Source organism: Cebus imitator, unplaced genomic scaffold (genome assembly GCF_001604975.1).
Source record: "Cebus imitator isolate Cc_AM_T3 unplaced genomic scaffold, Cebus_imitator-1.0 Scaffold23, whole genome shotgun sequence".
Taxonomy (NCBI): domain Eukaryota; kingdom Metazoa; phylum Chordata; class Mammalia; order Primates; family Cebidae; genus Cebus; species Cebus imitator.
Genome location: NW_016107338.1, coordinates 11,745,529 through 11,759,947, shown reverse-complemented (window position 1 = coordinate 11,759,947; position 14,419 = coordinate 11,745,529). Strand labels below are relative to the sequence as shown.

Here is a 14,419-nt window from a genome sequence, read left to right as displayed (position 1 = left end):
TACTAGACCTTTCCTCTTTTCCTTCCAGCCCACTTTTACCCTTAAGAAGAAAAAAAAAAAATTAAAAAAAAAAATTGAACATTTATTTTGTAACAAGCCTTCACGGGAGGCATGAGGTGTATGGGAAAAGTGTTTTGGGTGAAGGGAACATCATATATGAGAGCCAAAAGTGGGAGAAGAAATGAAAACTATAGAGCTAACCTATGTTTTTAATACTCAAATTTTTTTGTGGGTTTAATTTCATATATACTATTTATTTTTGCCCACATTTTCCCTGGTGCTTAGAAATGGTGAGAATTCACAGCATGATAAAACCACTTATTAGTGCAGAAACTCATCACTAATGGGTCAGAATAGTGCTTTCAGTCTGGGTTAACCCCAGAAAAGCAATGTAAGGTCATCATCTGGATAATTTGATAAAATCCTTCCATTTTGGTCCAACAAATGCTTCTTAACATCTCCACTGAGCCAGCTTAGGTGCTAGGTGCTGGGAATACAAAGATTTGACTACCACCCTTAAAATTAATTAGCTAGAGGGAAAGAAAGACCATTCCACAGGTGATTTCCAAACAACATGGTAGGTGCAAAGACAGACATGTGCACGGGCTAATACAAGAACATGGCGGGGAAAAAAGGCACCCAATCCAACCTGGGGAAACAATGCAAGAAGTGATTGTACCATAATACTTGAACAAACAGGAGTTAGGTAAACATAGGAAGAGGCTCTAAGGATGTCAAGAAAACAGCATGAATAAAGACTTCAGGTTTGAAACCAGTTTTCTAGTAGTCTGGAATGGCCTGAAAGTAAAGGGTATGCATGGGGGGAAGGCAAGTGTTGTGAGGAGGTGGCATGGGCAGAGGTAGGCAAGACTAAAGAGGTTAACAGTCATAGGGGAGTCCGTATACCACGCCAAGATTCATGGATTTATCTTCTGGGAGGGAGCAGGACAGCTTAGGGTTAAGGGTTTAGAAGCAGACCAACCTGCGTTCCAATCCTAGTTCTACCACTTACTAACTATATACCTTATGAGTCACTTCCCTTCTTTGAGCCTCAGTTTCTTCGCCTGTAATTTAGGGATACCTATGTTATAGTACTATTTGAGAAGTTAATGAGAAGACCCCTTGATATCATTCACTGAAAATGAGACTAAATGGAACTGGTGAGAATAGACGATTGCCCCTGTTATAAAGGCTTATTAATTGTCCAACCAGGGTTAACATTTTAGTAGGGGATGGAAATGGCAAGATGAAGATATAATGAATTGTTCTGCCAAGGGCAAGGCAAAAAAATCAATCAAACTATTATGATTCAGATAGGAAATAATAAGGGTTCCACCTGGCATTTCACCATCAAAGATGGTGAAGGGCAGATCCAAAAATTATTTAGGAAGAAAACTTGACAGGTGTCTCAATGACCAACTGAATGGGGAAGAATTGGGTACACACAGGTAGGAAGATGAGAACAGTAGGCCAGGCGCGATGGCTCACACATGTAATCCCAGCACTTTGGGAGGCTAAGGTGGGAGGCCTCACTTGAGGCCAGGAGTTCAGGACCAGCCTGGCCAACACGGTAAAACCCTGTTTCTATTAAAAATACAAAAATTGGGCTGGGCGCAGTGACTTATGTCTGTAATCCCAGCACTTTGGGAGGCCGAGGCAGGCGGATCACCTGAGGTTGCGAGTTCAAGATCAGCCTGACCAACACGGAGAAACCCTGTCTCTGAAAAAAAAGTAATAAAAATAAAATAAAATAAAAAATACAAAAATTAGCTGGGCGTGGTGATGCATACCTGTAATCCCAGCTACTCAGGAGGCTGAGGCAGGAGAATCGCTTGAACCTGGGAGGCAGAGGCTGCAGTGAGCCGAGATCACACTACTGCACTCCAGACTGGGTGACAAAGTAAGACCCTGTCTCAAAAATTTTTTTTTAAAAAATGAGAACAGTAGACACTGGTCTCCAACTCTTGGCCTCAAATGATCCTCCCATCTCAGTTTCCCAGAGTGTTGGGATTACAGGGTGTGAGGCACTGACCTAATTTTTCTAATATAAAAGATATTTCTGAGACAAACAGCACTATAATAAATCATTGCTGTATGTATTCAATATTGGTCTTCCCAAATAATACTTCATTCTTTCTTGTTTTATAGTATCACCCATAATAATTCCTTTAACGTTTTATTTACTTTCCTTTTTCTTTCTAGACCTGTTGGAACATGCCTCAAAGGTCACTAACACAAATCTTAGTATTTCCAGGTTACACCTGGCTCCCTGGAATTGAGGTTAATAGAAAAAAAGAATATATCAATCTGATTTCCCCCAACCTCCAAAACAATCATATTCACAATTTTGTCTCAACACACATCTGTTTTTACTGCAATTGTGTGTCTTGGATGACTACATTTGTCTATCTTGTTTCTATCCAACTTTAAGGGTCTCAAAGGATTTCCTGATATTCAAAAAGCATTTATTGAGAAGGAGGCAGGAAAACAATATGATAAAAGAATCACATGAAGACAGCCAGATCTGGGTTTGAATCTTGGTTCTCCTTCTTGTTGTGTCATCTAAGCCTCAAGATGTCCTCTCATCTGTGAAATAAGAACCTCAAAGGACCAATATAAAGATCAGTTAAAATAATGCATGTAAAATGCTTAGCTGAGCGCTTATCTTTCAGCAACCTCTCAAAAAACATTAGCAACCAGTCCACGTGTATATACAGAGCTTCCAAATAGCTGTGTACAGTCTCCCTCTTAAATGCAAACAGACAACCGAAGATAATTGAGGAAAGCTTCTAATATGAAAGACAAGAGGCTAAAAAAGAGAAAAAGGAACTTGAAGGAAACTGAGACAATATCACCAGTATGCTCAGTATGTACTTTGGAAGGCCAAGGAAAGAGGATTTCTTGAGCCCAGGAGCTTAAGACCAGCATGGGCAACATAGTAAGACCCCTGTCTTTGCAAAAAAATTTAAAAATTAGCCTGGCATGGTGGCATATGCCTGTAGTCCTAACTACCCGGAAGGCTGAGGTGGGAAGACTGCCTGAGCCCAAGAGGTTGGTTGAGGTTGCAGTGAACTGAGATCATGCCACTGCACTCCGGACTGGGACAGAGTAAGACCCCGTCTCAAAAAAAAGAAAAGAAAAAAGGTACTGCAGTCATGAAAAATACCAAAGGAATATTTAATAAATAAGAAGCATTCTGGAAATTATGTCATTATTTTTCATTAGGTAACTTAAAAATACAGGGTTGGAAAATAAATTTGAGGAAATCTTCCAGAACTAGAACAAAATAACAATGATTTTTAAAGAAATACAAGAAATGCAGATTAATCCAGAAGGTTTAATATCCAACTAATCCCAGTATAATAGTGAAAAAGGTCCCAAGATGTCGCTTATGCCACAGGCCTAGAGCAGGGGTCCCTACCATAAACTAGGTACCTGTGGCCTGTTAGGAATCAGGCTGCACAGCAGGAAGTGAACAGGGGGAGGGTGAGCATTACCACCCGAGCTCCACCTCCCACAGCGTTAGATTCTCATAGGAGCGTGAACCCTATCATGAACTACTTATGCAAGGGATCTAGATTGCATGCTCCTTATGAGACTCTAATGCCTGATGTGAGGGAGAACAGTTTCATCCTAAAATGATTCATTCCCCCACCCCACTACCCCACCTCACGCAACCCTAGTTGGTGGAAAAATGGTCTTCCATGAAACCAGTCTCTGGTGCCAAAAAGGTTGAGGACTGCTGGCCTAGAGAGAAACCATTCCAATGTGGAGCAGGACACGTGTGTGCTGGATCCAGGGGAGGAAAGGAACTGATGAATTACCAATGTGTTTAACTGTTTGAGGGGGATTTTTGAGAGCTAACAGAAAAGTTTAATATATAATAATGATGATACATACATTGTCGGGGGAATGAGGGAAAGTGTGGGGAGGACAAAACAAAATTAGTAATTACTAATGAAATAAAACATTTTTTAAAAGGAAATGTGATGATAACACTATAGGGCTCAGCTGCTAACATTGTTTCACTAAGTCATGACAATGAATTCTGATCTAACTGTGATAGAGCTGACTGGGAAATGGAAGGATGGGGAAAGAGAAGATAAGTGTGCTTCAAAGGACATGGTAAAACAGCTAAATCCTCACCTACCAAATCAATAAGCTAGTAGATAGAGTCTATAATCAAAAAGATCAAAGAACAGTTGAAAGAATGTTACTGAACAATAAAATACCACTTTGTACCCACTAGGAAGGCTATATAAAAAGACAGACAAAAGCTAGCTGCAGTAGTTCACACCGGTGGGAGGATCACTTGAGGCCAGGAGTTCAAGACCAGCCTGGGCAATACAGCGAGACCCAGTTGCTAAATAAAATAAAATTAGCTGGACATGATGGCGTGGGCCTTTGTTCCAGCTACTATGGATGCTGAGGCAGGAGGATTATTTGAGCCCAGGAGTTCAGGTTTACAGTGAGCTATGACTGTACCACTGCACTGGCCTGGGCAACAGAGTGAGACCCTGTCTCCAAAAATAATTAAAAAAAAAAAAAAAATCCAGACAGACAATAACAAGTGCTGGTGCTATTCACAACAGCAAAGACACGGTATCAACCCAGCCCATCAACAGTGGATTGGATACAGAAAATACATTACACATACACCATGAAACACTACACAGCCATAAAAAAGAATGAAATCATGTCCTTTTCTAACAACATGGATGCAGCTGGAAGCCATTATCCGCAGTGAATTAAAGCAGAAACAGAAAAACAAACACCACATGTTCTCACTTACAAGTGGGAACTAAACATTGGGTACACATGGAAACAGAGTTAGGAACAACAAACACTGGAAACAGAAGAGAGACAAGGGAGAGAGGAAGACAAGGGTTGAAAAACCACCTACTGGGTACTATGCTCTCTACCTGGGTGATGAGTTCAATCATACCACAAGCCCCAGCTCACACAATATATCCTTTTTTTCTTCTGAGACGGAATTTCACTCTTGTTGCTCAGGCTGGAGTGCAATGAATCTCAGCTCACTGCAACCTCCGCCTCCCAGGTTCAAGCAGTTCTCCTGCCTCAGCCTCCCGAGTAGCTGGGATTACAGGGGCACGCCACCACACCTGGCTAATTTTTGTGTTTTTAGTAGAGATGACGTTTCACCATGTTGGCCAGGCTGGTCTCGAACCCCTTACCTCAGGTCATCCACCCACCTCGGCCTCCCAAAGTGCTGGCTGGGATTACAGGCATGAGCCACCATGCCTGGCATATCCTTGTAACAAACCTACACATGTACCCCTTGAATTTAAAATAAAAATTGAAAGAGGAAAAAAAAATAAGAAAAACCCAGAAGCAGTGTAAAAAGCAAAAACAAAAAACTTGCAGTTCAGAACTGGAGGTAATGTCTTTGGGCCAAAAGCCAATCACTTTATGCTTATAATGTAGAACAGCTTAAAATGGCTTTTCCCCCTAAAGCTGAAATGAAGATGTTAAAAAAATCCATCCCTTAAAACAAAAGGCATCATATAAAATTATATCTAAATCAGTGAGCAAAAAGATTACATAACTTTGAGAGACTGTAATGTGCAGATTCACCCACAATACATGTCCACTGTCCTCAATGAGTCACTGACAAGTACAGTTCTGTAACTATGCTCATCTGTTACTCGTAAATTCTCCAATTATCTACTGTCCAATTACAACAGCTTCAAATTCACAACATGGCACCTGTAGCCTCCAGTGATTCTGTCAATTGTTAAGCCATGTCACCCATTCAGATGCCTCCTCTATGGGATAAAGGATAAGATGATCTAAAATTGACAAATCTCCCTGAAGGGAAAGATTGTAAAACTGGGCATAAACTTAGTAAAATGAGGGTCCACTGTCCGTAAGACTAGTTTATTTTCCCTATAGAAAGGAAGTTCTTTTAGTAATTGCAGAGAAGGTTGAATTACAGACTCACTTAAAAAAAAAAGAAAAAAAAATTGGTAGAAATAACTCTGATTCAATTTGCCATTTTGTTTCATTTTTTTAATTCTTCAAAGACCTCCAAGTGATATAATGAAGCCTCATCTTAATATCTGACCAAGTTTGTACTGAAAAGACCAGCCATTAAAAAACAGCTTGCAAAATTATTTTACAAACTAAATGGCATGTTATCAAGCTGATGTGCTTCATCAAAAAGATTCAATGTTCAGATTATTTTTTTGAGATGAGGTCTTGCTACATGGCCCAGGTTGGACTAAAACTCTTAGGCACAGGCAATCCGCCCACCTCAGCCTCCCAATAGCTGGGACTAAAGGTGCACACCATCACACCTGGCTAAATGCTCAGATTTAAGCAAAATTACTTACTGGCTGAGGTGATGAAGCCAACACAAACAACAATAATGTATCTCGACAGTTATATAACACAGAAGAAAAATGGACTGTAAATTTAGGAGCTAAAGCTGTAAAAAACAAAACAAAACAAACAATAGCTCTTAAATTCCAATAAACACAACCTGAGCAACTCTTTCAAATAGCAGTGGCCTCTTTTTTAACTTTTCTTCTCTTTCTTCTAGTTCTCGTCGGTATGCTCTCATCCTTTCCTTTTCACTCTTTCTAAAATTAAATAAAAGGAATGGAATTTTAAAAGATCATCTAAGAAATAAGAACTTACATATATAACATTTAACTTATTAACTTGTACAAAGTCAATAAAAAAAAAGAAGTAACATTTAGCTTAGCTTAGCTGACAAATCAGAAATTATGAGCACAGTTCACAGTTTACTTGATTCCTCTTCTATACTGGTTAATTCTCATGGAATGCAGAATAAAATCCTAGGTTCTGAGATCACACATATTATGCTCTAGGAACAGTCTGGACACTTTGATTTCTAAAATCCTCAAGGCATAAATATATTAAAGGGCTTCAAACTGACCTGAAGAGATGAATGAAAGCCCTCGTCTCATTTATAAGCATATAAAACCAAGAAAATTTTGGAACAAATTAGCTATTGTCTCTGTAAGGAATTTCTTTTGAAAACAAGACCTTGCTCTTTATTATTATTTTGTTGTTGTTATTTTTATTTGTTTGTTTTGAGATGGAGTCTCGTTCTGTTTCTCAGACTGGCAGTGGCTTGATCTCAGCTCACTACAACCTCCACTTCCTGGGTTCAAGCAATGATTGTGCCTCAGCCTCCCGAGTAGTTGGGATTACAGGCCTGCAGCACCACACCTGGCTAATAGTTTGTATTTTTAGTAGAGATGAGGGTTTCACCATGTTGGCCAGGCTGGTCTCAAACTACTAACCTCAGGTGATCTACCTGTCTTGGCCTCTCAAAGTGCTCAGATTATAGGCAAGAACCACCACCTCTCGCCTATTATTTCTGAGACAGGTTCTCACTCTGTTGCCCAGGCTGGAGTGCAGTGGCTCAATCATGGCTCACTGCAGCTTTGATTTCCTGGGCTCAAATGATCCTCTCACCTCAGACTCTCGAGTAGGTGGGACTACAGGCACATGCTACCACACCTGGCTAGTTTTTAAAAATTTTTTGTAGAGATGGGGGTCTCATTGTGTTTACCAGGCTGGTCTCAAACTCCTGGCTTCTAGCAATCTTCTTGCCTTGGACTTCCAAGGTGCTAGGATTACAGATGTGAGCCGTGGCATCCAGCCTCTGCTGTTATTTTTTTCCCCTAAATAAGATCTCCCAAAGGTTAGTGGCAAAGTTAATTCAATGGGAGCAAATCAAGGGAGAAATAAAGAGCATAGGAATATAACATAAAGAGAAACAGGAACCAAAATACATAAATTTACTATAAGTGTTCTCACTGTTTGGGCAAGATCCTATAATAAATTAAACTATGGTATTTTCTTTATGTAAGATATAATTGCTACCAAAATAGTAACATTTAATGGATTGGGGAAAATAATTATACTTTTAAATGACAATTAGACTTAATTATACACAAGTTAGTGTTATGAAAAAGCTATTGGCCTGGCCTTGGTGGCTCACGCTTGTAATTCCAGCACTTCGGGAGGCCGAGGCAGGTGTATCACCTGAGGTCAGGTGTTCAAGACCAGCCTGTACAACATGGCGAAACCCCATCTCTACTAAAAATACAAAAATTAGCTGGATGTGGTGGTGAACACCTATAATCCCAGCTACTCCAGAGGCTGAGGCAGGAAAATCACTTGTATTCAGAAGGCAGAGGTTGCAGCGAGCCGAGATCAGCCACGCACTCCAGCCTGGGTGACAGAGCGAGACTCTGTCTCAAAAAAAAAAAAAAAAAAAAAAAAAAACTGGGTAACAAGAGCGAAACTCAAAAAAAAAAAAAAAAGGAAAGAAAAAATGAAAAAGCTACTAATAGTTTACTTCCTAAGGGTAAGTAATTTATTTCTAAGAAATGTTATGCTCAAGTTCATCAAATTAAGCTCCCTTCATCAATAGATTAATGCTAAATTACAAAAGAATACTCATTGTAATTAAAAGCACATATGTATATTTATAAATCAGACTAAAAAGTAATAAATCATATTACTTACCTGGCTTTGGGGGAGATATTTTCCTACTTAAACATCAACATTTTTATGTGCAACATCTGGAACACTGGTTTTCAAACTTCGTACTGCATAATTCTAGTAAAGGGGTTCTAGGGATTCTGTGAATACCTTTATTTTTATTTTTATTTTTTTTTAATTTTTATTTCCAGTAATGGCTATAAGCAAGAATATCTTTATTTTTATATTGAAACTAACAAAATGCAACACATACTACTAAACATTAACACATGTGCTAAGGAACACATCACATAATGGATGTTTAACATCAGTGTGTTAATTTGTGCTATCAGACTTCATGCAAACCTTAGAACAAAGCTCTTTGATATATCTGTGTACTGCAATCAAAAATAATATAAAAACCAAGATCAGATACTGGTATAAAATTATAGCTATTAACCAAGGCCACAATAGATGATGTTTTTATTCATCAACATAGCTTCACAGTTCTCACCATGAAGGTGAGTATATATGTTGGTTCTCACCATGAGGTGAGTGTGTGTGTGCTAAACATCAGTAATTGATGGCAATTTAAATCCATAAACTGAAATACAAATGCCATTTGCATCTGCTCATATTTTGCTATCTACTGATTAAAAAAAAAAAAAAAAAGAAAGAAAGTTTGAAAACCAGTGGTCTGGAGGTTCAAGATTTTTTCATGATACCTGAGATATTTTACTCTGTATTTAGATATCTGAGCTAAACTTTGATGTGAGTCATAAGCCTTAGCCCGGGTTGTCAGGAGTTTCTGCAATTCTTTCATTCTTTGCTTCTGTTTAGTTAGCATCCGATTTCTCTCTTCTTCCAACATTTTCTTTTCCTCAAGTGATCTCCTGAGGGTAACAAACTAAGGCTTAATCCACTTGAAGCCAATAAGAATGTTGTTTAGCAAAGATTTAACAAGGGATAATTCAAAATTTGAAAAAAGGCAACCTTTTGAAAAGGATCTGACTTGTAAAACTAGAAATCTTAAGACTAATATTTTCTAATCCCCCAAAATTTATAAAATGAAAAATACATTCATTTCTTAGAATACCGTCTGATGATATATCCTATATTATATAATAAAATATCTTATAGATACAATAATAATTTCTATGTATTTTCAAATTCACAAACATAAATTCCATAGAGCTGCATACACTCATCTGGCAACCATGAGTCATTCAGTACTGTGTCTTAGTTACTTACCTTATGGCTTGTTCTCGTTTTCTGGAAGATGCCGTGGGCACTGGAGGGTTGCAGGTACAAGGCACAGGCTTTACACCTGCACATCTTACTGGTGACTTATGCCTTGGAGACAAATAAGGCCAACGAGTTTCTTTTAAATTTTCTTCATCTGCTTTGATGTCTGCCAAAATTTTTTCTCTTTTAGTAGATGCATGTGGAGATGAATGAAGATCAAATGGTTTACACACCGTTAAGAGTTTTGGAGACTCATGCTCTGAGAGGTGTTTCTGATATCTCTCAGGAAGGGCCTCAAAATCAGGAGTCCGGCACCTAGCCTTGTGTTTACACTTCAACTTTACAGCCTGTTCAGGACACCTGGGATTCCTGCATCCGCAAGCTGACCTAGAAGGCAGAGAAGATGAGTTCTGTAAACGCTCCTGGGCTCTCAGCTGCATCCTAAGGTTTCGATAGAGCTCTTCTTCTTTTAACTTGTCCTTGGTAGTTGAACCATAAGTAGATCGAGGAATGGGTCTGGCTTTAAATCGATTTGTTTTCTTTTTAGACTTAAAAAAGTCTCTCAGCTGCTTTTCCTGGGCTGCTCGCTTCTGTTCCTCCCTTGCTATAAATTTAAATGGCTTTTGTGAGGCCAAAAGAGCTTCTTTGCTTTTCTCCTTCAGAGACCTTCTCTGTTCTTCTTTTTGCTTGATTAAATCATGGTAAAGGGGGAAAAGGACAAATGCAGGAACTGGATTGGCTCGGAATTTCTTCTTACACTCTGGATCCTCTTCTTGCTTTTTGAGCAGTTTATGTGCCATTTCGATATCTGATTTAGATTTCATGAACTCTTCTTTTTTCTTCTGTTCTCTTATCATCATTTGAAAAGGCTTCGGTACTGTTATCGTGGGCACCCATTCTTTTCGTTTCTTCCTTTTTTCAGCTGCTTGGAAGCCAGTATGTCTACAGCGAATATAATCTTCAACACAAAAATCTGTCCACATGTTGTTGATGAGCTCCTTAGCATAGGTCATCATTCTGTCTTTCTTAGGATACTTTTTTTCTAGGTTGGGCAACTCCTCTTCAGAGGAGGACACATACAAGGAGGAAGACTGGCCTAAATCAGGCTCTGAAAATGATGTCATTAATGAGACAGGGTGATAGGAGTTCTTTTCTGATACAGATCTAAATGAGAAGAATAACTAGGTTATACTTTCAGTTGTGTGTGACCAAATATAAAAATTAAGAGTGACATAATTTCTTCCCCCCCCCAAATGGAGTCTGGCTCTGTCACCCAGGCTGGAGTGCAATAGTGTGGTCTCAGCTCACCGCAACCACCGCCTCCCAGATTCAAGTGATTCTCTTGCCTCACCTCCCGAGTAGTTGGGACTACAGGTGTGCCCAACATGCCCAGCTAATTTTTTGTATTTTTAGTAGAGACAGGGTTTCACCATGCTAGCCAGGATGGTCTCAATCTCCTGATCTCGTGATCCGCCTACGTTGCCTCCCAAAGTGCTGGAATTACAAGTGTGATCCACTGCACTCGGCCAAGAATTACCCATTTTCTAAGATCAGGGTATAATCAGAAGAGAGAAGCTGGCAGGGCTTGTAAAAATCATCACTTTTATTTGGAATAGAGCTGGGAGATACCCATAAATTATCTAGTTTGACTCCTTCATCTTACAGAAAAGGAACCTGAGATGGCAGAGGCTCCTTGTGTCTGACCTCTATTAAGTTCTCCTCAAGCTTTCCAGAGTCACTGTCCTGAAGCATGTATCTGATCATGTCACTCCCCTGCTTGAAACTTTTTGGTAATTCCTCACTGCTATGAAGTCAAGCCTAGATTACAAACCCTTCAAGACTGGCTATTACTATCTTTTCAGTCTTACCCCTCCACTGGCTACCCTAGTCCCCATTCTGTATTTATATGCAGTCCTGTGAAGTTCCTCACACACACTATGATTTCTTACGCCATCTTGCCTGTGCATATACGGTTTCTGCTGCCTAGAAGGCCACTACTTATTCCTCCTCCAAAACTGAACTCAGATGTGACACTTTAGTGGAAAAGTCTGGCCTGCATCCCTCCGAAAGCCTGGCATGATCAACTACTTCTTCCTCTGTAACACTCTGTTACATCATGCTGTAATGTAATTTTTGATTCTCAGCTAGCCTCTAAGCTCCTTGAGGGCATCTTGTTTTTGACTCCTTAGTGCCCAGGCATAATCCGGCACACAGAAGACATGCAAGCATCGCTGGCTGACTAGATGTGTAAGTCTCAGAGCAGGTAACTTCGCAGCAGAAATGGGTCTTGAAATTGCAGATTATTTTGAAAACATATATCAGATTCATGTCTCTTAGTCCAGAACTCTTTGTACTAAATGATTAATGAGCTCGTGTTAATCCATATATTATAAAGAGCTTTTAAAATTAAACTTTTATGTTTATCATTTAAAATGGCTCAGATTAAGTTTTGTTGTTTTTTGTTTTTTGTTTTTTTTTTATCATTTGAATGGCCCAGACTAAGTATTTTGATACATGCCCTCAGTGCTATAGGTAGGTCAGAGATAAAAGACCAAATGGCCATTAAATGACCCTCAAACCAAAAGGTCACCTAGTAAGCTGATAAGCCATTAAACATTTTGAACAAAATCCTACTTCCATACAGCATTAAGAGTACAAACAGATATTTAAGAGACAATATTCTGAAATAACTTTGTTCTGTCCTTTTAAGTATACGTTTTATTTTACAGTCCACAAATAACACTGAGTTACAAACTTACCTGGAAGAGTCACTAAGAGAGTCTTCCCTGATGACCAATGGCTGAACTTCCTTTAAATTTAATTTATCCTGGTACATTTTCTCTAATTTTGCCATAGTTTCTATGTGGGCAGCCTTCAACTCTTCTAATTTCTTGAAATACTCCTCATTAGAGTGGTAAATACCAGAAAGGTTCACAAAGTCCTCAGAGCTTCTCGGTGCATGTTCATCCACCCCAGAAAAGTTGGTGTTAAAATCGGCCTGGTGGGGAGAAAAACACCTGTTATATGGTAACTGGAACTGAAAGATAAATTAAGCTGACACTGATCCAAAATGCTGCTTCTTAAAGAGACCACCTAGTTAGGTTATATGTTACTTATGAGCTACGCACATAGAATGAATTATAGGTTACCTGTGGACTATGTACATTTTCCCCATTGATATTTTAAGAATAAGAGGGAGCGAGACCAAACTGCCAGAAAATAAATGTTATTTAATCCATTTGAAAAAGGATGATTAGATTCCCAGATCAACCAACAAAAGGTATGTAACAGGATAGAAACCAACCACCCTTTACAAAGTATTTCTCTAAGGAGCCTCCTGAGTTGTAAGTTTTAACTAAGATGAAGAGGAACACAGTTCTTCCTGCTGCAAACCAGACAACCACAGCCCAATGCCCTCCTCCCAGCTACGCTCCTGCAGTGTGGCTCCAAAGACTACCAGTAGAGAGAAGGCAGGGAAATAGAAAGAATGGTGGCAGGGACAAAGTTCTCAGTGGCTTATCAAGGAGGCAGAGGGAAGCCCTCCTCACAGTGAGGCAAGACCTTCGGAGGGAGTAAGAGGACATGGGAGGGGACAGGAAGGACTTTCAGGGTAGCCACTCCTGTGGGCACAAAGGCAGTAGCTCCCATGGGTGACAGGGTCTTTGGAATGACAACAGAGCAAAGAAGAAAAAATGGTGTAATTATTCAACACACAGGTCATGTCTAGAAGGGTCTCACTGGCTTTTTTCCCTCATACCTTGCAGTCCTTTTTTTTTTTCTTTTTTTTTAAGACAGCATCTCTGTAACCTGGGCTGGAGTGCAGTGGTGTGATCTTGGCTCACTGCAATCTCCGCATTCTCCTGCATCAGCCTCCCAAGTAGCTGGGATTACAGGCACCCACCACCACACCCAGCTAATTTTTGTATTTTTAGTAGAGATGGGGTTTTACCATGTTGGCCAGGCTAGTCTCAAACTCCTGACCCCAGGTGATCCACTCACCTCAGCCTCTCAAAGTGCTGGGATTACAGGTGTGAGCCCCCATGCCTCGCCCTTTCATTTCCTTTTATCAAAGCAACTAAAGAAATAAAACCTCATTGTCTCCATAAATATAAAATTTTTAATATGTTCTCAGTTGAGAAACAATTGAAATTATTTATGATACTATGCATAAAAGGCTGCCAACCACACTTTTAAATTTAATCTACTATCTGGAACAGACTCAAAATGAAAAAATTTGCTATAGAAAATTATAGATCCAATCTGATAAGACTCTAGAAAATAAATCTGTTCCGCTTCTCTCAAAAGGAAAATTCAGAAGAGTCAATTATAAATAGTAGTTATAGATACAGTGTTTTTGTTTCCTATTGGAGGCTTCTAAGAAGATATGGTGTTTTTTTAAATGGGCTAAAATCAGTGTACAAGAGGACAATGTTGTACTACTTGAGGTAACTTAGAGAAAACAAATTTTTAAAAATCAGTCTTCAATTAGAAATACGCAGAAATTTGCTACCAACAACTCTATAAATCAGAGAACTGCTTTACGTATATCAAACAATTCAATTAAGATAATTCTCTGGGCCGGGCGCGGTGGCTCAAGCCTGTAATCCCAGCACTTTGGGAGGCCGAGGCGGGTGGATCACGAGGTCAAGAGATCGAGACCATGCTGGTCAATATGGTGAAACCCCGTCTCTAC

General features: G+C 39.4%; 1 protein-coding gene across 3 annotated transcripts in view; it reads right to left on the bottom strand.

Moving 5' to 3' along the window:
* FAM161A (FAM161 centrosomal protein A) overlaps positions 1 to 14,419 on the bottom strand; it is a 34,899-nt gene that overhangs the window by 6,600 nt on the left and 13,880 nt on the right. For 2 of the 3 annotated variants that reach the window (XR_001823088.2, XM_017522196.2), the window contains exons 2-5: positions 12,486 to 12,724; positions 9,733 to 10,890; positions 9,207 to 9,374; positions 6,503 to 6,602 (exon numbers count right to left, since the gene is read on the bottom strand). Coding sequence is in view for 2 of the 3 variants with exons in the window: in XM_017522196.2 (XP_017377685.1) it covers positions 6,503 to 6,602; positions 9,207 to 9,374; positions 9,733 to 10,890; positions 12,486 to 12,724 (1,665 nt within the window). In the remaining variant the exon portion in view is untranslated. The remainder of the gene's footprint in view (positions 1 to 6,502; positions 6,603 to 9,206; positions 9,375 to 9,732; positions 10,891 to 12,485; positions 12,725 to 14,419) is intronic. The other variant, XM_017522197.2, reaches the window with a different exon arrangement.